General features: G+C 44.2%; 1 protein-coding gene and 1 pseudogene across 1 annotated transcript; both read right to left on the minus strand.

Moving 5' to 3' along the window:
- The window catches only part of LOC121714231, a 35,574-nt pseudogene extending 21,544 nt beyond the window's left edge, over positions 1 to 14,030 (minus strand).
- Positions 14,031 to 19,637: 5,607 nt separating this feature from the next.
- On the minus strand, positions 19,638 to 24,145 carry LOC121714242 (neurofascin-like). Its single transcript, XM_042099528.1, has 4 exons — positions 23,975 to 24,145; positions 23,574 to 23,643; positions 22,587 to 22,622; positions 19,638 to 21,210 (listed from the first exon to the last, which is right to left on the minus strand). The coding sequence occupies exons 1-4, from the start codon at positions 24,051 to 24,053 to the stop codon at positions 20,979 to 20,981; spliced, it is 417 nt and encodes a 138-aa protein (XP_041955462.1). The 5' UTR covers positions 24,054 to 24,145; the 3' UTR covers positions 19,638 to 20,978.
- Between the last annotated feature and the right edge of the window lie 613 nt (positions 24,146 to 24,758).

A 24,758-nucleotide genomic window follows, 5' to 3' on the forward strand; every position in this document is an offset into this window, starting at 1 on the left:
GGTGTCTATAGAGCAGAGTGTGTGGTGTTTATAGAGCAGAGTGTGTGGTGTCTATAGAGTGTGTGGTGTCTATAGAGCAGAGTGTGTGGTGTCTATAGAGTGTGTGGTGTCTATAGAGCGTGTGGTGTTTATAGAGCAGAGTGTGTGGTGTCTATAGAGCAGTGTGTGTGGTGTCTATAGAGCAGAGTGTGTGGTGTCTATAGAGTGTGTGGTGTCTATAGAGCAGAGTGTGTGGTATCTATAGAGTAAGTGGTATCTATAGAGTGTGTGGTGTCTATAGAGTGTGTGGTGTCTATAGAGCAGAGCGTGTGGTGTCTATAGAGTGTGTGGTGTCTATAGAGCAGAGTGTGTGGTGTTTATAGAGCAGAGTGTGTGGTGTCTATAGAGTGTGTGGTGTCTATAGAGCAGAGTGTGTGGTGTCTATAGAGTGTGTGGTGTCAATAGAGCGTGTGGTGTTTATAGAGCAGAGTGTGTGGTGTCTATAGAGCAGTGTGTGTGGTGTCTATAGAGTGTGTGGTGTCTATAGAGCAGAGTGTGTGGTATCTATAGAGTAAGTGGTATCTATAGAGTGTGTGGTGTCTATAGAGCAGAGTGTGTGGTGTCTATAGAGCAGAGTGTGTGGTATCTATAGAGTAAGTGGTATCTATAGAGTAAGTGGTGTCTATAGAGTGTGTGGTGTCTATAGAGCAGAGCGTGTGGTGTCTATAGAGTGTGTGGTGTCTATAGAGCAGAGTGTGTGGTGTTTATAGAGCAGAGTGTGTGGTGTCTATAGAGTGTGTGGTGTCTATAGAGCAGAGTGTGTGGTGTCTATAGAGTGTGTGGTGTCTATAGAGCGTGTGGTGTTTATAGAGCAGAGTGTGTGGTGTCTATAGAGCAGTGTGTGTGGTGTCTATAGAGCAGAGTGTGTGGTGTCTATAGAGTGTGTGGTGTCTATAGAGCAGAGTGTGTGGTGTCTATAGAGTAAGTGGTATCTATAGAGTGTGTGGTGTCTATAGAGTGTGTGGTGTCTATAGAGCAGAGTGTGTGGTGTCTATAGAGCAGAGCGAGTGGTGTCTATAGAGCACAGAGTGTGTGGTGTCTATAGAGTGTGTGGTAGAGCAGGTTAAATCCTGGTTGCTGTGTGCCCATTTTTCTTTGGTTTTTGTTGTGTCATCCGTTTCGCCCCACGTCCATTTTTCTTGGACACTATTGGACGTCGGGTGCACTTTTTATAATAAACATCCTGCACTTAAGTGCTGCTGTGGCGGAGCCAATTCATTTCTCTCTAAAGAACCCAACCCAACCTGAGCTGTGCTACTTCGTGACAGAGTGTGTGGTGTCTATAAAGTGTGTGGTGTCTATAGAGCAGTGTGTGTTGTCTATAGAGTGTGTGGTGTCTATAGAGCAGAGCGTGTGGTGTCTATAGAGTGTGTGGTGTCTATAGAGCAGAGTGTGTGGTGTCTATAGAGCGTGTGGTGTCTATAGAGTGTGTGGTGTCTATAGAGCAGAGCGGATGGTGTCTATAGAGCGTGTGGTGTCTATAGAGTGTGTGGTGTCTATAGAGCGTGTGGTGTCTATAGAGCGTGTGGTTTTTATAGAGCAGAGTGTGTGGTGTCTATAGAGCAGAGTGTGTGGTGTCTATAGAGTGTGTGGTGTCTATAGAGCGTGTGGTGTCTATAGAGTGTATGGTATCTATAGAGTAAGTGGTGTCTATAGAGCATGTGGTGTCTATAGAGCAGAGCGGATGGTGTCTATAGAGCGTGTGGTGTTTATAGAGTGTGTGGTGTATATAGAGTGTGTGGTATCTATAGAGTGGGTGGTGTCTATAGAGCATGTGGTGTCTATAGAGCGTGTGGTGTTTATAGAGCAGAGTGTGTGGTGTCTATAGAGTGGGTGGTGTCTATAGAGTGTGTGGTGTCTATAGAGTAGAGTGTGTGATATCTATAGAGTGAGTGGTGTCTATAGAGTGTGTGGTGTCTATAGAGTGTGTGGTGTCTATAGAGCAGAGCGTGTGGTGTCTATAGAGCGTGTGGTGTCTATAGAGCAGAGTGTGTGGTGTCTATAGAGCAGAGCGAGTGGTGTCTATAGAGCACATAGTGTGTGGTGTCTATAGAGTGTGTGGTAGAGCAGGTTAAATCCTGGTTGCTGTGTGCCCATTTTTCTTTGGTTTTTGTTGTGTCATCCGTTTCGCCCCACGTTTTAAGTCCATTTATCTTGGACACTATTGGACGTCGGGTGCACTTTTTACAATAAACATCCTGCACTTAAGTGCTGCTGTGGCGGAGCCAATTCATTTCTCTCTAAAGAACCCAACCTGAGCTGTGCTACTTCGTGACAGAGTGTGTGGTGTCTATAAAGTGTGTGGTGTCTATAGAGCAGAGTGTGTGTTGTCTATAGAGCAGAGAGTGTGGTTTCTATAGAGCAGAGTGTGTGGTGTCTATAGAGTGTGTGGTGTCTATAGAGTGTGTGGTAGAGCAGGTTAAATCCTGGTTGCTGTGTGCCCATTTTTCTTTGGTTTTTGTTGTGTCATCCGTTTCGCCCCACGTTTTAAGTCCATTTTTCTTGGACACTATTGGACGTCGGGTGCACTTTTTACAATAAACATCCTGCACTTAAGTGCTGCTGTGGCGGAGCCAATTCATTTCTCTCTAAAGAACCCAACCCAACCTGAGCTGTGCTACTTCGTGACAGAGTGTGTGGTGTCTATAAAGTGTGTGGTGTCTATAGAGCAGTGTGTGTTGTCTATAGAGTGTGTGGTGTCTATAGAGCAGAGCGTGTGGTGTCTATAGAGTGTGTGGTGTCTATAGAGCAGAGCGGATGGTGTCTATAGAGCGTGTGGTGTCTATAGAGTGTGTGGTGTCTATAGAGCGTGTGGTGTCTATAGAGCGTGTGGTGTTTATAGAGCAGAGTGTGTGGTGTCTATAGAGCAGAGTGTGTGGTGTCTATAGAGTGTGTGGTGTCTATAGAGCGTGTGGTGTCTATAGAGTGTATGGTATCTATAGAGTAAGTGGTGTCTATAGAGCATGTGGTGTCTATAGAGCAGAGCGGATGGTGTCTATAGAGCGTGTGGTGTTTATAGAGCAGGGTGTGTGGTGTCTATAGAGTGTGTGGTGTATATAGAGTGTGTGGTATCTATAGAGTGGGTGGTGTCTATAGAGCATGTGGTGTCTATAGAGCAGAGCGGATGGTGTCTATAGAGCGTGTGGTGTTTATAGAGCAGAGTGTGTGGTGTCTATAGAGTGGGTGGTGTCTATAGAGTGTGTGGTGTCTATAGAGTAGAGTGTGTGATATCTATAGAGTGAGTGGTGTCTATAGAGTGTGTGGTGTCTATAGAGTGTGTGGTGTCTATAGAGCAGAGTGTGTGGTGTCTATAGAGCGTGTGGTGTCTATAGAGCAGAGTGTGTGGTGTCTATAGAGCAGAGCGAGTGGTGTCTATAGAGCACAGAGTGTGTGGTGTCTATAGAGTGTGTGGTAGAGCAGGTTAAATCCTGGTTGCTGTGTGCCCATTTTTCTTTGGTTTTTGTTGTGTCATCCGTTTCGCCCCACGTCCATTTTTCTTGGACACTATTGGACGTCGGGTGCACTTTTTATAATAAACATCCTGCACTTAAGTGCTGCTGTGGCGGAGCCAATTCATTTCTCTCTAAAGAACCCAACCTGTGCTGTGCTACTTCGTGACAGAGTGTGTGGTGTCTATAAAGTGTGTGGTGTCTATAGAGCAGAGTGTGTGTTGTCTATAGAGCAGAGAGTGTGGTTTCTATAGAGCAGAGTGTGTGGTGTCTATAGAGTGTGTGGTGTCTATAGAGTGTGTGGTAGAGCAGGTTAAATCCTGGTTGCTGTGTGCCCATTTTTCTTTGGTTTTTGTTGTGTCATCCGTTTCGCCCCACGTTTTAAGTCCATTTTTCTTGGACACTATTGGACGTCGGGTGCACTTTTTACAATAAACATCCTGCACTTAAGTGCTGCTGTGGCGGAGCCAATTCATTTCTCTCTAAAGAACCCAACCCAACCTGAGCTGTGCTACTTCGTGACAGAGTGTGTGGTGTCTATAAAGTGTGTGGTGTCTATAGAGCAGTGTGTGTTGTCTATAGAGTGTGTGGTGTCTATAGAGCAGAGCGTGTGGTGTCTATAGAGTGTGTGGTGTCTATAGAGCGTGTGGTGTCTATGGAGTGTGTGGTGTCTATAGAGCAGAGCGGATGGTGTCTATAGAGCGTGTGGTGTCTATAGAGTGTGTGGTGTCTATAGAGCGTGTGGTGTCTATAGAGCGTGTGGTGTTTATAGAGCAGAGTGTGTGGTGTCTATAGAGCAGAGTGTGTGGTGTCTATAGAGTGTGTGGTGTCTATAGAGCGTGTGGTGTCTATAGAGTGTATGGTATCTATAGAGTAAGTGGTGTCTATAGAGCATGTGGTGTCTATAGAGCAGAGCGGATGGTGTCTATAGAGCGTGTGGTGTTTATAGAGCAGAGTGTGTGGTGTCTATAGAGTGTGTGGTGTATATAGAGTGTGTGGTATCTATAGAGTGGGTGGTGTCTATAGAGCATGTGGTGTCTATAGAGCAGAGCGGATGGTGTCTATAGAGCGTGTGGTGTTTATAGAGCAGAGTGTGTGGTGTCTATAGAGTGGGTGGTGTCTATAGAGTGTGTGGTGTCTATAGAGTAGAGTGTGTGATATCTATAGAGTGAGTGGTGTCTATAGAGTGTGTGGTGTCTATAGAGTGTGTGGTGTCTATAGAGCAGAGTGTGTGGTGTCTATAGAGCGTGTGGTGTCTATAGAGCAGAGTGTGTGGTGTCTATAGAGCAGAGCGAGTGGTGTCTATAGAGCACAGAGTGTGTGGTGTCTATAGAGTGTGTGGTAGAGCAGGTTAAATCCTGGTTGCTGTGTGCCCATTTTTCTTTGGTTTTTGTTGTGTCATCCGTTTCGCCCCACGTCCATTTTTCTTGGACACTATTGGACGTCGGGTGCACTTTTTATAATAAACATCCTGCACTTAAGTGCTGCTGTGGCGGAGCCAATTCATTTCTCTCTAAAGAACCCAACCTGAGCTGTGCTACTTCGTGACAGAGTGTGTGGTGTCTATAAAGTGTGTGGTGTCTATAGAGCAGAGTGTGTGTTGTCTATAGAGTGTGTGGTGTCTATAGAGCAGAGTGTGTGGTGTCTATAGAGTGTGTGGTGTCTATAGAGCGTGTGGTGTCTATAGAGTGTGTGGTATCTATAGAGTAAGTGGTGTCTATAGAGTGTGTGGTGTCTATAGAGCAGAGCGTGTGGTGTCTATAGAGTGTGTGGTGTCTATAGAGCAGAGTGTGTGGTGTTTATAGAGCAGAGTGTGTGGTGTCTATAGAGTGTGTGGTGTCTATAGAGCAGAGTGTGTGGTGTCTATAGAGTGTGTGGTGTCTATAGAGCGTGTGGTGTTTATAGAGCAGAGTGTGTGGTGTCTATAGAGCAGTGTGTGTGGTGTCTATAGAGCAGAGTGTGTGGTGTCTATAGAGTGTGTGGTGTCTATAGAGCAGAGTGTGTGGTATCTATAGAGTAAGTGGTATCTATAGAGTGTGTGGTGTCTATAGAGTGTGTGGTGTCTATAGAGCAGAGCGTGTGGTGTCTATAGAGTGTGTGGTGTCTATAGAGTGTGTGGTGTCTATAGAGCAGAGCGTGTGGTGTCTATAGAGTGTGTGGTGTCTATAGAGCAGAGTGTGTGGTGTTTATAGAGCAGAGTGTGTGGTGTCTATAGAGTGTGTGGTGTCTATAGAGCAGAGTGTGTGGTGTCTATAGAGTGTGTGGTGTCAATAGAGCGTGTGGTGTTTATAGAGCAGAGTGTGTGGTGTCTATAGAGCAGTGTGTGTGGTGTCTATAGAGTGTGTGGTGTCTATAGAGCAGAGTGTGTGGTATCTATAGAGTAAGTGGTATCTATAGAGTGTGTGGTGTCTATAGAGTGTGTGGTGTCTATAGAGCAGAGTGTGTGGTGTCTATAGAGTAAGTGGTATCTATAGAGTAAGTGGTGTCTATAGAGTGTGTGGTGTCTATAGAGCAGAGCGTGTGGTGTCTATAGAGTGTGTGGTGTCTATAGAGCAGAGTGTGTGGTGTTTATAGAGCAGAGTGTGTGGTGTCTATAGAGTGTGTGGTGTCTATAGAGCAGAGTGTGTGGTGTCTATAGAGTGTGTGGTGTCTATAGAGCGTGTGGTGTTTATAGAGCAGAGTGTGTGGTGTCTATAGAGCAGTGTGTGTGGTGTCTATAGAGCAGAGTGTGTGGTGTCTATAGAGTGTGTGGTGTCTATAGAGCAGAGTGTGTGGTATCTATAGAGTAAGTGGTATCTATAGAGTGTGTGGTGTCTATAGAGTGTGTGGTGTCTATAGAGCAGAGTGTGTGGTGTCTATAGAGCAGAGTGTGTGGTATCTATAGAGTAAGTGGTGTCTATAGAGTGTGTGGTGTCTATAGAGTGTGTGGTGTCTATAGAGCAGAGTGTGTGGTGTCTATAGAGCGTGTGGTGTCTATAGAGTGTGTGGTGTCTATAGAGCAGAGTGTGTGGTGTCTATAGAGTGTGTGGTGTCTATAGAGCAGAGTGTGTGGTGTCTATAGAGCAGAGTGTGTGGTATCTATAGAGTAAGTGGTGTCTATAGAGTGTGTGGTGTCTATAGAGTGTGTGGTGTCTATAGAGCAGAGTGTGTGGTGTCTATAGAGTGTGTGGTGTCTATAGAGCGTGTGGTGTCTATAGAGTGTGTGGTGTCTATAGAGCAGAGTGTGTGGTGTCTATAGAGTGTGTGGTATCTATAGAGTAAGTGGTGTCTATAGAGTGTGTGGTGTCTATAGAGCAGAGCGTGTGGTGTCTATAGAGTGGGTGGTGTCTATAGAGTGTGTGGTGTCTATAGAGCAGAGCGGATGGTGTCTATAGAGCGTGTGGTGTCTATAGAGCAGAGTGGATGGTGTCTATAGAGCGTGTGGTGTCTATAGAGTAGAGTGTGTGGTATCTATAGAGTGAGTGGTGTCTATAGAGCAGAGTGTGTGGTGTCTATAGAGTGTTTGGTGTCTATAGAGCAGAGTGTGTGGTGTCTATAGAGCAGAGTGTGTGGTGTCTACAGAGTGTGTGGTGTCTATAGAGCAGAGTGTGTGGTGTCTATAGAGTGTGTGGTGTCTATAGAGCGGGTGGTGTCTATAGAGTGTGTGGTGTCTATAGAGTGTGTGGTGTCTATACGCGGGTTTCCCGTTTACCAACAAAACTAGATGCGCGCGCAGCCGTGAGGCAGAAGACGCTTGGTGGCCGTCCACAACGTTATAAACTTAACCTAAATAGTCGGCTGCTGTAAGCTACAATCAGATTTTATTGTATACCCCTGTTGTCTCAATGATAATAACATCTCATTTCAGACTATATTTCAAAGTTTGCCGTTCATTTGCATTATTAATATAACATCGTATTTTGTCATTTTTGGCGAAGACATGCATTCCGTTAGGGATATTGAACATATTTAACATTCTCTAACCATCGTGATTTTGAATTGGTGCAGTTTTCAGCACAAAAACTCATTTTATTCTTTTGCTCTTTTGCATTGCTCTATGCTGTTCTATGGTGCTTTCTGCCTCTGGTTGCGCACGTATGTTTTCGTGACGTTGCATAGAAATCCATGTATAGAGCAGAGTGTGTGGTGTATATAGAGCAGAGTGTGTGGTGTCTATAGAGTGTGTGGTGTCTATAGAGCAGAGAGTGTGGTGTCTATAGAGTGTGTGGTGTCTATAGAGTGTGTGGTGTCTATAGAGCAGAGCGTGTGGTGTCTATAGAGCGTGTGGTGTCTATAGAGCAGAGTGTGCGGTGTCTATAGAGCGTGTGGTGTCTATAGAGTGTGTGGTGTCTATAGAGTGTGTGGTGTCTATAGAGCAGAGTGTGTGGTGTCTATAGAGCAGAGTGTGCGGTGTCTATAGAGCGTGTGGTGTCTATAGAGTGTGTGGTGTCTATAGAGCAGAGTGTGTGGTGTCTATAGAGTGTGTGGTGTCTATAGAGCAGAGCGTGTGGTGTCTATAGAGCAGAGCGTGTGGTGTCTATAGAGTGTGTGGTATTAATATCAAAATATATTGATAAACATGAACATTTGTTTATGGTTGTAGCCACTCAACATTTGTAGTTGTTACAAAAAAACCCTTTCTCTGTAGTTATAAGTAGATTTTTGTTATAGCTAGCTCCACAATGTATAATAGTGTTTATTGCGTTTTAAACCTTAAGTTGTTTAGGGATTTAACCATACCTTTTACTGGCAGTAGATTTGGGATTTATTTGGCATACAATCCTTCCCTGTACACTATTCATTTGTGAGTGTACAAGACTATTAGGCTAATAATATTCTAATCGAACAGACCATGTTGTAGTAGACGTTGTCTCCCATATCAGTGGCACTGCTGTAGAGTGGACTGTTGTGGCCAGTGAACGGGTCCCACGCCGCATGGTAGTCGTAGGTCATGACATTGATGAAGTCCAGGTACCTGAGGGATCGATGTAAAACGATGTCATGTCCCAGTACGCCATCACACCATCATAACACACAAAGTTATCTTTTTACGGCCGCTCTCTTACATTGATACTTTGGCAATTTCATAACCGTTGTCAATGTTTCCCTTGCCTCCGGTCACGGCTGCGGTGAGCAGCAGTCTGGGACGCTTGGTGTCCATGGCTTCCTGCTCAAATGCCTCAAGCAGTTCCTTGAACCCAAAGTGTGTTTATTATACATCAAGAAACAAATAAAGCAAGCTCACAGCTCATACGAGATATACGGTAACTTTTCATCTTTCACAGCTCATACGAGATATAGACGGTAACTTTTTCATCATCTTTCATAGCCCGTATGAGATATACAGTAACCTTTTCTTCTTTCACAGCTCATACAAGATATACAGTAACTTTTTTATCTTTCATAGCCCATATGAGATATACGGTAACTTTGTCATCAGGGATGCATAGGATGTGGTTGGGTTAACTCACCTGGCAGAGCATTGTGAATCTCTGCTTGTCCTGCGGGGGGCTCCCTCGAGCACCAGGGTACTCCCAGTCCAGGTCCAAACCATCAAACCCATTGATCCGCAAGAAGCTGATGGACGACTGGATGAACTTCTGTCGGTTAGCTGCAGTGGATACCATGATGGAGAACCTGTGGGATTGGGGTTACGAGCACAGATTGGGTTACGAGCACAGGGATTGGGTTACGAGCACAGATTGGGTTACGAGCACAGATTGGGTTACGAGCACAGATTGGGTTACGAGCACAGATTGAGATTGGGTTACGAGCACAGATTGGGGTTACGAGCACAGATTGGGTTACGAGCACAGGGATTGGGTTACGAGCACAGATTGGGTTACGAGCACAGGGATTGGGGTTACGAGCACAGATTGAGTTACGAGCACAGGGATTGGGTTACGAGCACAGATTGGGTTACGAGCACAGGGATTGGGGTTACGAGCACAGATTGGGTTACGAGCACAGATTGGGTTACGAGCACAGATTGGGTTACGAGCACAGATTGAGATTGGGTTACGAGCACAGATTGGGTTACGAGCACAGGGATTGGGTTACGAGCACAGATTGGGTTACGAGCACAGGGATTGGGTTACGAGCACAGGGATTGGGGTTACGAGCACAGATTGAGTTACGAGCACAGGGATTGGGTTACGAGCACAGATTGGGTTACGAGCACAGGGATTGGGGTTACGAGCACAGATTGGGTTACGAGCACAGATTGGGTTACGAGCACAGATTGGGTTACGAGCACAGATTGAGATTGGGTTACGAGCACAGATTGGGTTACGAGCACAGATTGGGTTACGAGCACAGGGATTGGGTTACGAGCACAGATTGGGTTACGAGCACAGGGATTGGGTTACAAGCATAGATTGGGTTACGAGCACAGGGATTGGGTTACGAGCACAGGGATTGGGTTACGAGCACAGGGATTGGGTTACGAGCACAGATTGGGTTACGAGCACAGGCTAAGGAGTCAGATCCATAGATGAATAGGCGTGTGCTGTGCATGTGATGAACAGGCCTCAGACAGGCGTCTAGACGCCGGGGGAGATCATGTAGAAGTACAAACACTTAAACACACTCACTGGGATGTTCCAAAGTTTCAACCTCCAACAGCAAGCAGAGTCTTGAAAGCCGGATTCCTGTCATAGACAAATAAAGACCATGCATCATATCTCAACTATAAGACCATGCATCATATCTCAACTATAAGAACATGCATCATATCTCAACTATAAGAACATGCATCATATCTCAACTATAAGAACATGCATCATATCTCAACTATAAGAACATGCATGTACTGTATCTCTACTAAGAGAAACGTCACAAAGGCAGAACGTGATGTTGAAGACAGTACATGGCTCAATAGGCCCCCTCATGAATACCAACCATTTCCCCACTTACTCCTAACTTACACTAGGAGCAGCTACTGCACACGTACCTGCTCTTACACTACTGCACACATACCTGCCCTTACACTACTGCACACATACCTGCCCTTACACTACTGCACACGTACCTGCCCTTACACTACTGCACACATACCTGCTCTTACACTACTGCACACGTACCTGCTCTTACACTAGGAGCAGCTACTGCACACGTACCTGCTCTTACACTAGGAGCAGCTACTGCACACGTACCTGCCCTTACACTACTGCACACATACCTGCTCTTACACTAGGAGCAGCTACTGCACACGTACCTGCTCTTACACTAGGAGCAGCTACTGCACACGTACCTGCCCTTACACTACTGCACACATACCTGCTCTTACACTACTGCACACATACCTGCTCTTACACTACTGCACACGTACCTGCCCTTACACTACTGCACACATACCTGCTCTTACACTACTGCACACATACCTGCCCTTACACTACTGCACACGTACCTGCCCTTACACTAGGAGCAGCTACTGCACACATACCTGCTCTTACACTAGGAGCAGCTACTGCACACATACCTGTTCTTACACTAGGAGCAGCTACTGCACACATACTGTACCTGATCTTACACTAGGAGCAGCTACTGCACACATACCTGCTCTTACACTAGGAGCAGCTACTGCACACATACCTGCTCTTACACTAGGAGCAGCTACTGCACACATACCTGCTCTTACACTACTGCACACATACCTGCCCTTACACTAGGAGCAGCTACTGCACACATACCTGCTCTTACACTAGGAGCAGCTACTGCACACATACCTGCTCTTACACTAGGAGCAGCTACTGCACACATACCTGTTCTTACACTACTGCACACATACCTGCTCTTACACTACTGCACACGTACCTGCTCTTACACTACTGCACACATACCTGCCCTTACACTACTGCACACGTACCTGCTCTTACACTACTGCACACATACCTGCTCTTACACTACTGCACACATACCTGCTCTTACACTAGGAGCAGCTACTGCACACATACCTGCTCTTACACTAGGAGCAGCTACTGCACACATACCTGCCCTTACACTAGGAGCAGCTACTGCACACATACCTGCCCTTACACTACTGCACACGTACCTGCTCTTACATTAAGAGCAGCTACTGCACACATACCTGCCCTTACACTACTGCACACGTACCTGCTCTTACACTAGGAGCAGCTACTGCACACATACCTGCTCTTACACTACTGCACACGTACCTGCTCTTACACTAGGAGCAGCTACTGCACACGTACCTGCTCTTACACTAGGAGCAGCTACTGCACACGTACCTGCTCTTACACTACTGCACACGTACCTGCTCTTACACTACTGCACACATACCTGCCCTTACACTACTGCACACGTACCTGCTCTTACACTAGGAGCAGCTACTGCACACGTACCTGCTCTTACACTACTGCACACGTACCTGCTCTTACACTACTGCACACGTACCTGCTCTTACACTAGGAGCAGCTACTGCACACATACCTGCTCTTACACTAGGAGCAGCTACTGCACACATACCTGCTCTTACACTAGGAGCAGCCACTGCACACATACTGTACCTGATGTTACACTAGGAGCAGCTACTGCACACGTACCTGCTCTTACACTAGGAGCAGCTACTGCACACATACCTGCTCTTACACTACTGCACACGTACCTGCTCTTACACTACTGCACACATACCTGCTCTTACACTACTGCACACGTACCTGCTCTTACACTACTGCACACATACCTGCTCTTACACTAGGAGCAGCTACTGCACACATACCTGCCCTTACACTACTGCACACATACCTGCCCTTACACTAGGAGCAGCTACTGCACACATACCTGCTCTTACACTACTGCACACATACCTGCTCTTACACTAGGAGCAGCTACTGCACACATACCTGCCCTTACACTACTGCACACATACCTGCCCTTACACTAGGAGCAGCTACTGCACACATACCTGCTCTTACACTAGGAGCAGCTACTGCACACGTACCTGCTCTTACACTAGGAGCAGCCACTGCACACATACTGTACCTGATGTTACACTAGGAGCTGCCACTGCACACATACTGTACCTGATGTTACACTAGGAGCAGCTACTGCACACATACCTGCTCTTACACTAGGAGCAGCCACTGTATTATTGTCTTTGGCTGCACACATACTGTACCTGCTCTTCAGGCCATTGAACGAGCTGTACAGGGTCTCATCATTCCACTCAGAGGTGGCCAGTTGGTTGGAGTGGTTTATGATGGAAAAGGCGTAGATCAGATGGGTGCAAAGGTTTGGGTCCACATTTGCTGGCAGGAACCTGCCCGATCCAGGTCTATATTGGGACCAGTTGGTGAAGTAGCAGACCAGTTTGGTTGACGACACTGTGGAGTACATGTGCACAGTTAGGTATTGGCAGTTAGTATTGGCATGGTGCCAGACCAGGCTAGTTCTTCACCAGATCAGGCTAGTGTATAAGTATAAGTATACGTATACGTATATACTCTTTTGATCCCGTGAAGGAAATTTTGTCTCTGCATTTATCCCAATCCATGAATTAGTGAAACACACTCAGCACACAGTGAGGTGAAGCATTAAAACATTAAAACGCAGTGAGCTTAAGATCAAGGTCAAGATAACTTTATTGTCCCTGAGGGGCTATTAATTTCACAGCCAGCAGACAGACATAAGGACAAGACACACAACAATACATACATAAAAAAAACATAACAAAAACATAAATACCCTACAGGATCTAATACAGTAATGAATCAAAATAAATATAGTTAAAACAGTTCTGGCAGATTGTTTAAAATGGAAATGGAAGTCGGGATAAAAGAGTTTCTGAGTCTATTGGACCTGCATCTGGGCCTGGAGTACCTACGGCCTGAGGGGAGTAGCTTAAACTGGCAGGACAAGGGATGGCGGGGGTCAGCTATATAGATTGGGCCTTCTTTGCCACTCTTTTAGTGTAGGCGGCGCTCTGGGAGCAGTGAGGGGTTAGGTGCCTTGCTCAAGGGCACTTCAGCCGTTCCTACTGGTCAGGGTTTGAACTGGCAACCCTCCTGTTACAAGTCCGAAGCGCTAACCAGTAGGCCATGGCTGCCCCTCAACCAGTAGGCCACAGTGCTTCACCAGACCAGGCTAGTACTTCACCAGACCAGGCTAGTACTTCAGTCAGACTAAGATCAGACAATTAGACCGGTGTCTCCAGTGACACGTCTCTGAGTTTTCACCGCTAAAACATTAAGGAAACTTGATTGACCTATGTCCAGACCACTGATTTGTATTGATAGTTGGTGTTAGAAAGGGTTAATACAGTTTGTCCCTCAAAGGCCACTTACCCACATTAAGCCAAAAGGGTCAAACCTGACGGGGAGAAAGCTCATACTGCTTATTGCCATAGGATCCAGATATGGTCATGAGAATGTTTTAATGTATTTTTAATAAAGCAAAGATTCATTCTAAATGTTGTTTTGATTTAGTATCAGGACTTACCAGCGATGAGTGTCAGCCTGGCCATAATGTTTTGGGAGCTGCTTCTCCTTGCCGAGCCCACTACTGGCAGAGAATGTCTTGTCCTTTCTCTTACCTATAGGCCCTAGAGCAGTGGTGGACATGACATCACTTATACATGTCTGATAGGATGGGCAGGGGCCAACCAAAGGGGGGATGCAACATGATGCAACAGAAATCACTGCATTGGACCTGATAACTCAGATACAGCACAGCGTGCAGGAGCAGTGTGTGTGTGCAGGTGTCCCACTCAAGGTGAGCTGCAGAGAGCAGTGTGTGTGTGCAGGTGTTCCGTGTTTCAGCCCAAAGTGAGGAGTGTGGATGTTTATCTGTACTGCATGACTCTATAATCATCCAGCTGATCACTATGTTCTGTTCTATATCATCTTAAGCTTCTGCTTTGATGAACACCTTGAAAAATGTGAAAAATGAATGAATGCCCATTAATGCCCACTTGAAAACTCTAGATGCAGCCCTGTTCCTTTATAATCATTCTTCTTCATTAAGGTCCATACGTGTTTTAGGGTATTGATTCAAAATTAAGGTCCAGAAGTGTTTTCAGAGTCTAGATTAAAATCCAAGTGTGACCATTTTGGCCCCTCATGGAGGATGATATATAATGAATATTATTTATTATTATAATTATATATAATGAATTATTCATTTATTTTATTAGTATTTCTGTGACACCCATTGTCCTCTAGGCCAGGTTAAGCAACAAATAAATACATTTGAAAAGTTTAAAAGATACCTATTACTATGAGGGTTGTTATACAATGCCATTATAATAATGTGACGCATATCTGAACATATTTCCCATGATAATGACTGGGAATAATAGTAGAGTGATGGCTCTCATATAGCAGAAAGCCCCAAATACAATTTCTACACACTGTATGCTCCATCGCGAAGTGCTTGTGGCTAAAATAATTATTAGGATTAGCTTAATGTATTTTTACATTTGCCGTAGTATTGTGGATGGGTTTAATAACACATCAAGGGGTCCTTGGCCAGAACCTAGTGGTATTTGGGGGGCCTTGTCGTGGAAAAGTTCGGGAACTCCTGCTCTATAGCATCATCTCTATCAAAACATATCTATGTTTTAAATATTGAAATATTTAATATCTTTCTATCTATCTTTCACTATATTTAATGGCAAATAATAACGATTAGTTGCTCCATAGTGAGCACTTGAGAAGGACTCCACCAGGCCACAGTAAGCACTAGGAAAGAGTTGAATAATAAAAGCCTGGCTGTTGCGTAACATCAAATATGATAAACTAAGTGTATATTGGCTGTATGATAAGATTAAACATGATTAAACATGTACTGTAAGTCCTTTTCAGTATTATCAAAGGTAATTTTATTATAAAAGATGATTAAGAATACATAATTTATAGCTAAATATAATTTACTTCATTATTTGAGGGTAATGCATTTGTCTATGTAGGTACACATATTAGGTATATATTTCAAAGGTTTTCTACAGAAAGTTGCTTTACATGCAATAAATAGTTTTAGTGAATACACAGGAGTCAATTGCATTGCACCTTGGTGGGTGGATGTTGCAACAGTATTTGTGTTTCAGTGTACACAGCACCTTGGTGGGTGGATGTTGCAACAGTATTTGTCAGTATTTGTCATATTGTTTCTCAGCTGTTCACAAGAAGACAAATGATGAAAGCAAGTGTTGTTTTAGACATGTGGGATCTTGCAACATTATCAGACTTCAATGCAGACGGAACGACTTTCACAAACTCATGGTCTTATGGTCCACACACACACACACACACACACACACACACACACACACAAAACAAGTCTGTCTGTCTCAACCAGCTGTTGTGAAGAGCAAGTCTGATTTTTTAGGAGGCCAAAAAACATGACATGTGTCCGATGGAAAGCATATTGAACTAAGAATAAAATAATAATAAAACAGTAATCCGTAGGGGACATTGGTTCATTGGTTGCATTCAAAGTAAACAGCTGAAATGTCTGTGGACAGAGATGACTGTTGTGAGCTGCGTATTGCGTCACAGCCTACAGACCAAGCACAAGCAAGCACAGGAAGAGGCGGGGCCCGTCAGCTGTCTGTCTCAATTCAACAACATTGCGTGATCTGAGCAGCCTGAGAGGTAGAGGTTGTGGCCCTCTGCCCCTGCCCTCTGTGAGATGCCCCCTGCCCCAGGGAAACAGGGCAGAGAGAAAGACAGATGCCCCCTGCCCCAGGGAAACAGGGCAGAGGCTCAGCCACTCTAAGGCCACATCAATTACACCATTACACACTACAAAAACGGCTTATCTAATAAAATCTAACCAAGTGTTATTAATATTATATAAAGATTAAAACAATCTAGTTAGTATTGTTTTCAGTATAAAGAGACTTACTTAGCGCTTTCTCATAAAATCATTTGACTTAACTTAAAACAAGCCAATTTGCCTGCAAGTGCATTGAGCAAATTTGTCTTGATAAGACTCCTTAAAATAAGTCTAAGGACTCTATCTTGCATACCAGCGCAATTGACTTTGTATACTCACGCTTTTGTCTTTCCTATTTTGCAGTCAGCGCATATTGGAATTTTCCCTCCACAGGTACATGTGCGCCCACGGGGGCGTTTCAGCGAAAAGAGGGGGCATGTTCCGGCGCAAACGGTCCCTGTTGATATTTTTGCAGTTTCAGAAAACAATTCCGCCACAGACCAGGAACCTCCTGGTCTAAAGTCAGTGGCGCAAATTCAGATGCTATTTTAGGGGCGCATGCATGGCCACAGGCCTTCAGAAAGCACAGACGGAAACATTCAAAGCCTTGATAATATTTGTCCGTTACCCGGTTTTGTTTGTGCATTGGTCAACTAAAATGTAGTAGCCTATATATTACATCTACATGCAATATCTTTACAACAACGCCTAATTACAACCTATTGATTTGGACAACTTTATACAGCCCTATAAAGGCTAAAGTTACCTTTATTTTTGTTCCAATTTACCGTTGTGTATGGCTTTAAACATTGTGTGCGCTTTAACATCAGTCTATATGCATTATTCCAGCTGCGCTAAGGTTTTGACAAGCACCAAAATTTTGCCTACCTTGTTGTAGCCCATCTGAAATAACTCAAAACTTTGCTATGTTCCCTCCATCTTTTCGTTGTTTTCAAAAAACGTTTTATATCCATGATGGCCTTGAAGTCTTGAGTTTGTGAATTCGCTTAAATAAGCTTATTATGTGCTGTTAACCAGCAACCATAGACAGTAAAAGAAAGCAGCAAGTAGCCTTGGCTACAATTTCTGTAGATGCTGCGTCCATTCATTGTTATTCTCTCTCCTGCTCAAACAAAAGTTGTGCGTGCATTAAGTTGATGATAACGTGTTTAAAAACTCTACTGTACATAAAATATTGTAAATAGCTTACTGTCATAGCCTGGCGGGCCATCCTATATCATTGAAATGTATAGTCTGGAATCGACCCATTCACCTCGCTTAATCCAAGGGGCCGGCAGAGAATTGTCTTTCAAACTGCCTAGGTATGCAATAGGCCAGCGCTACGACCATATCCGTATCCGGTCGGCAAAACGACAAATACATCCTTCTTCGAAAGGAATGACTTAAGTGCATTGTGTTGCTCAACTTTCAAAGAAAAGCACAAGTCCAACTCCTCCAAAGCTGACGCCAACACCGATTCAAACAACCGCTCTTCGTTCGCCATAGCCACCTTCCTTGTTGTTCACCATCGCAGGACTGTCGTCATCCTGTTAAGCCCGCCTTAAGACTCTCTAACAAAATAGAGCGCTGATGACTTCCACGGCGTCAGCCAATAGAAATCCCTATGGTTTGCTACTAGACGTACAGGCTGAGCAAATTAATTTGTCTAGATTTCTAGGCTACTACTGTCATGCAGTTAATGGGATACTGTGCAGAGTTGGAAAGTTAGGTCAACTTGGAAACTGTTTCTAGTTGTTGAGTTGCCTGTTGGTAAGGTACAGCCGTAGCTTACACCTGCAGGAGCGCTTGCTTGGGCGCCTGTGTTGCGCAATACACTTTGCTCCTCTCATCTATAAGACGCAGTTCCCATTTCTCCAAACCATACATAATTACAAGGACAAATATTGTTACACGAGGGAAATCAGTGTGGTGTCCGATGTGAAAAAACAGGTATAAATCTAGCGAACACATTTCCACGAATCACGGATGTGTTGATGACATAAATTAGGAAATATTAGAGGAATGAGACGTTGAACTGCATGCCGATGCCATTTAACCCAAATGCCCCAGCAGCAGCACGGGAGAGGAGAGCTTATCTGACAGATCTGCATTGTCTATAGTGAGGTAATGTTAGATTACATTGCAAAAATATCACCATGCATTCATAACCTCGTGATTCAGTGAGAGTGATCCAAAAACATCGGAAAGTGACATTTCTGTATTACATTTTGTCAAGAGGAAAAATCAATAGCAAACTGTTTCCAACTGACTATAGTGCTGTGAACCGTTCCTGGCTGTGCCTGGCAAATCCGCCATCATAATAGCAATCCGCTATGGAACAAGCGTGTCTGTTGTTAAAGGGAATGTGAGATGACGCTCTGATTGGTTTATTGCACGTTACGCCCAAACCACACCCATGATTAATGTAGCTACTACAGACCACCCCATTTTAGATTTGCGTCGGGCACCTAACCCTAACCCTAACCCTAACCCTAACAGTCATGATCCCGCCGGTAAAATAGAAATAGCGCCCAAGATCCGCCCACAAAGCGATTTGTGCAAGGTCAATTGTGCTAAAGTGCAAGATAGAGCCCTAAGTCTCCTTAAAGCAACACCAAAGAGTTTTTGTACCTTAAAATAATGTTTCCAAAATCGTTTCAGTGGTTCATCAACTCGTAACAGGGTAAGCGGCACTTCTGCATTCGCTTCGCGGCCCTCTATCGGCTATAACCGCACTATGTAAGTTTGCCAGATCGGGTAGCGGATCTGTAGTTCGATGTAATGAGACATAAGAAACTACAAATTTGACTTGCATCTAATGTCGCAATACATCGTACTTTCATAAAATCATGCAACATATTCTACCTTGTCTGTGGACATCGTTATTTCCAAAGCCGGTGCTGGATAAACAAAAAGTGCGTGCGGCAGAGGAAAAGTTCTTTGGTGTTGCTTTAAATGAAGTCACAATGATCTTTTGAGAGAGCACTCGGTAAGTCTCTTCATACTAAAAACAATATCAAATAGATGTTTTGATCTCCATATAAGATGAGTGAACCTTGGTTAGTTCAGTGTGCTGTAACACATGTGGTCAGTTCCGTTTGCTGTCACACTTGTGGCCTGGCAGAGCACATGCAGGGTGCGGTGTGCACATGGGGGTCACATTTCTGTCTTTTTGCACCTGAGTGTCTGAGGGCTAAAACACCTCCGCACGCAACCGTGACACCGCGGACAGACTTCCAGACCACATTTGGTAAATAGCTACAGAGTTTCTGACGACGAAACATACCAGGTCTGTAAAATTACCTTGTAATGACGCCACCCATGATCCACAGCTCATGGTGAATTGTAGGTATGGTCATCTTTCATGTGCATTATAGACAGATAGATAGATACTTTATTTATTTATTGGGGAAATTCAAGCAAAATATTGCCATCACCCATTTCCTATAGCATTAGGTAACTACCTACAGTACTTGAAAAACTGATATCAATTGAGGATTAACAGGTTTATTGCCACATTTATTATTTAGCAAATTAGTTTACAAATGATCAGAGTAAAATTGTTCTAAAGTGCACATACTGTACAAAACCAATGTAATATATCCAAGTGTAACATACAAAAGCTTGCTAAACTGCATGAGGAAATATCCACCAGTCAAGAGACGGTTAAAAGCATCTGACCCACACAGCTGCAAAAACCTCATGAACATGAAGTGCTTCAGTGTTATTGCTTTATTATTTACTTTATTAAACGCTTCCTTCCTCTATTAGTGCATCCTTTTGTCACCGGCTATCAGTGGAATCAACAATACAGGAACTCCTACACAGAGCATCAGAGATTCTAATGTCTCATGAAGTTGTTATAACCACAAGGAGAACAAAACAATGATACGAGAAACAGAGTATGGGAAATGAAACAGGTAGCGTTGATATGGTATGAGGAGATCTTTTGTTCATGACCAGGAGGAGGTGTCGGGTGGGTATTACTTTAGAGGTTAATGTGCAGAATAGGAATCACACTAGGCTGCATCCTCTTTCTCTTCCACATTTGAGATGAGAAGGATCTTATTTCATTCTCCTCATGCTTGTAATATAAGAAAACATCTTAAACACACTAGGGGCTCCACCAGCCAATTTCATCTTGCATTTGGGCCTTATGAGTTTGAACTTTAAACATCACTGATATTGGTATAGCCCGTTAAAAACTGAAGAATGTGCAGAGATTGTGTGTACTATAGTTTTGTAAGCTTTAAAACACTAGTGTTCTTATATGAGGGCAGAATGAGGGCAGTTTGATCAAAAGGCAGACCAGTCGTTAATGGGCAGAGAAAAACACCCAGAGATGGTCAAGAGGTCAGAGGTCATGGGCTAAAAAAAACAACAAAAAAAACAGAATAAATAGCTTTTGCTGAGCCGCAACACAGCACATCAAATACCGCCACCATAGCAACCGCCACCATAGCAACACCATCATTCTCCTCAGTCTCTTAGTCTTTATCAACATGATAAAACACTCCTCCCCACGGCTGTTACATAACCTCTTTATGCCCTTTCGTTTGAAAAGATTAAAAACAGGACAGGATCATGTTGGTAAATTATCTGCATAAAGGGAGCAGCCTTCTCCTGTAAAACGACCTTGTGTTATTTCCCAAACTGAGCTACGGCCTTGACAAAAGAACCACGTTAAGTCCAGTGTTCTCTCCTCGTGTGCAGCGGAATCTATGTCCTCTGTGTGACTGACCCGAGGTGAGAAACCCTCTCAGGTGAACGCAGCAGTGTGTGGGCAGCTGTTGTGAAGTCCGCAGTGGCGCTCTGCTGCCCACAGGGGGGGCTGAACTAGGCCAGTGTGTATATGGTGTTGGCCGGCGAGGTGGCCTCTGAGCTGTCGTGGTACTCTCTATCTGACCGCTCGCGCTTGCTGACGCCTGTGTACTGGCCGATGAACGAGCCGTCCTCGTTGAACTCGATCTCCCCTCCGTCGCCGTAGTCCACCAGGCTGTCGTCGCTCTCCGTCCTCCCGATGATGCCGTCCACTGAGTCCGCTCTCCTCTGCCTGATGTCCTCCTCCCTGGGGACAGAGCGCCGGTCACCACACGCACGCTCACATGCATTACACCACACGGCTGCCCACATGCTCATAGCTGTTGCCTATGTGCTCACATGCTCATAGCTGTTGCCTACTGTATGTGCTCACATGCTCATAGCTGTTGCCTATGTGCTCACATGCTCATAGCTGTTGCCTATGTGCTCACATGCTCATAGCTGTTGCCTACTGTATGTGCTCACATGCTCATAGCTGTTGCCTATGTGCTCACATGCTCATAGCTGTTGCCTATGTGCTCACATGCTCATAGCTGTTGCCTACTGTATGTACTCACATGCTCATAGCTGTTGCCTATGTGCTCACATGCTCATAGCTGTTGCCTACTGTATGTACTCACATGCTCATAGCTGTTGCCTATGTGCTCACATGCTCATAGCTGTTGCCTATGTGCTCACATGCTCATAGCTGTTGCCTACTGTATGTGCTCACATGCTCATAGCTGTTGCCTATGTGCTCACATGCTCATAGCTGTTGCCTACTGTATGTACTCACATGCTCATAGCTGTTGCCTATGTGCTCACATGCTCATAGCTGTTGCCTATGTGCTCACATGCTCATAGCTGTTGCCTACTGTATGTACTCACATGCTCATAGCTGTTGCCTATGTGCTCACATGCTCATAGCTGTTGCCTATGTGCTCACATGCTCATAGCTGTTGCCTACTGTATGTGCTCACATGCTCATAGCTGTTGCCTATGTGCTCACATGCTCATAGCTGTTGCCTATGTGCTCACATGCTCATAGCTGTTGCCTATGGACTCTGTTGTTTAACCAGTGGTCTCTGTTGAAGTGGTACAACATATTAAAGGTTGTATCAGCGATGGTGGGGTAACGTCACATCTGTTGACGTTCCAACAAAACAGAGAGCTAGCTCGCTACTCCCTCCCCCTCCCTCCTGTGCAATTGAAACTCTCCTAAACACGCATCTCGTCGGTTATTGGTTGGAACACTTTATTTTGCCTTTGAGTGGTTGGCAACACTTGTTGGTAGCAATTGTTTTTGTGTGCAGATCTCAGAGCCTAGGCTGCCTACAGAGACATGTTTTTTTTGACAGCCTGCTTATGGGGTGGATCGTTAGGAAAGATTAGATGAATGTGATCATTTATGTTTGGGCCTGCAATCGCTGATACAACCTTTAAGATACAACCCACTCCATCCAGCACCTTGTTTTGGTTTGACTGTTTGTAAACTCAGGGCATTGGTGTAAAAGAGCTTAATGCCGTCAATTTCCCCTGTTGATGATGTATTTAGCAAACCTTTCTCTAAACATGAGAAGAAAACTGTCTAACCACAGAAATAGTGATGGGAGTTTTATTATGGTATGACAGTAGCCTACGTACCGTCTGGTGTAGGGAAGAGTAGGAACACGAGTTATCCTGCAACATGTGAAGAGTGAAAACAGCTTTAGTGTTTATCAAACACAATTATGGAACCGTAGCAGAATCACAGAGTCACACAGCAGCCTTGAAACAATGCAGAAAAAATCTCAAGAATCAGTATTGTATAACCACTAACACACACAAAGACACAAACCAAAGCAAACTGAGTGTTAGAACATTGTGTTGTGGGTTAATCTGGCCACACGTTGCCATGGTAATGACAGTCAGTGCACACACAGCTTCTCATACCCTTCGAGAGACCTGCAGTGGCACGACGAGAAAAGAAAAAAATGCAAAACAAAGTTTACAAATTCAGAAAAGTAGAAAATAGAAAGTTAACCAGAGTTTATAAAAATAATCTGGGGTGTGATGTAGGTGATGACTTGTCCAATCTCATCTTTGTTTAACAAAATAAAATCATGTCAGCGCCTCAAAATACCCTTCCTTTTATGTGTCGCCATGAGTACTACCCACTGAAGGAATCTAGTTAAATATAAAAGAACTTTAAACTGCAGTTAAAATAGCTAGATAATCAGTTACAAGAGGAAACAAACTTGATTTGCAGACAAGCAAAAAATGCTAATATGATAAAATGTAATCTTTGGTCTTTCACCATGTCCCACAATCTAAGCCCTTTTAGAACATATCAGCAGTTCTATGGCACTTTAGAACAGATCAGCAGTTCTAGGGCACTTTAGAACCGATCAGCAGTTCTAGGCTACTTTAGAACAGATCTGCAGTTCTAGGGCACTTTAGAACATATCTGCAATTCTAGGGCACTCTAGAACAGATCTGCAATTCTAGGGCACTTTAGAACAGATCTGCAGTTCTAGGGCACTTTAGAACATATCTGCAATTCTAGGGCACTCTAGAACAGATCTGCAGTTCTAGGGCACTTTTGAACAGATCTGCAGTTCTAGGGCACTGTCCAATGAGACATTAACTCACCGATAGTCAAACGTTCCCTCCTGGTCTTTGTCATCCAGTGGTTCCAAGCAAAAGTCCTTTTTATCCCTCACTTGCAAGATACAAAGACAGAAACCGCTTTTTCAATAAATACTTATCATATTATTAAATAAATACTTATCATATTATTTGACATAATTAGCATATTATGAACATCATATCATCAGTGCATTCATTATATATAATAAATGGATGTTATGGACAACAGTACATTGCTAAAAAAGTGTATGTAAAATAGGGCCTGTGCATTAGGTCTCTATACAATAGGGCCTGTTCATTAGGTATAAAATAGGGCCTGTTCATTAGGTCTTTATAAAATAGGTCCTGTTCATTAGGTCTTTAGTGCAACTGATGGTAGATCACCTGGATATTTGCCCCCTCACCTGGATATTTGCCCCCTCGGCTTCTCTTAATGAAGAACACAACGAGCATGATGATCACCAGGAGGGCAATAGCGCACATCAAACCAATGAACCAGCCCTGTGTGGCCAAGTCCACCTGATCTGTGGAGTAAGCTGTAGAACACACACACACACACACACACACACACACACACACACGCAAGATAGATTAGCACATGATGCTCATAGAACTCTCCGATGCCGGCCTGCGTTTGGGCGGCTACAGAGAACTTGTAGCGTGTGTAGCGGTCAAACCGCTGGACGGAGAAGTACGTCCTGTTTGGAGGTAACTGCTCCTCACGGATCTTCTCCCCTCTGCTTGCGTTCACTTGGAGCACAATGCACAGTTCAGTTACGACAAAGAATCAGAATCTGTCTAAAGGCATGATGTGATATTTGAACACAAATCAGTCTAAACTCTAAAGGCATGATGTGATATTTGAACACAAATCAGTCTAAACTTTAAAGGCATGATGTGATATTTGAACACAAATCAACAGTACTCTGCTCTCTCTCTGGCAAATACACACTTTTCTTAGGATGACATGGTAATAGATAGCATAAAGTAGAAAGATATTGGATATGATCTTGACGATGAAATGTTTAGTCAGTGAATTGTTTAGAGGAGTTCCATGTCCACATTAGTCCACTTACACAGCTGGTATCCTGTTAGAATGTCCACATTAATCCACTTACACACCTGGTATCCTGTTAGAATGTCCACATTAGTCCACTCACACAGCTAGTGTCTCAGCACATACCCTGT

This window comes from Alosa sapidissima, chromosome 7 (assembly GCF_018492685.1).
Source record: "Alosa sapidissima isolate fAloSap1 chromosome 7, fAloSap1.pri, whole genome shotgun sequence".
NCBI classification, from domain to species: Eukaryota; Metazoa; Chordata; class Actinopteri; order Clupeiformes; family Clupeidae; genus Alosa; species Alosa sapidissima.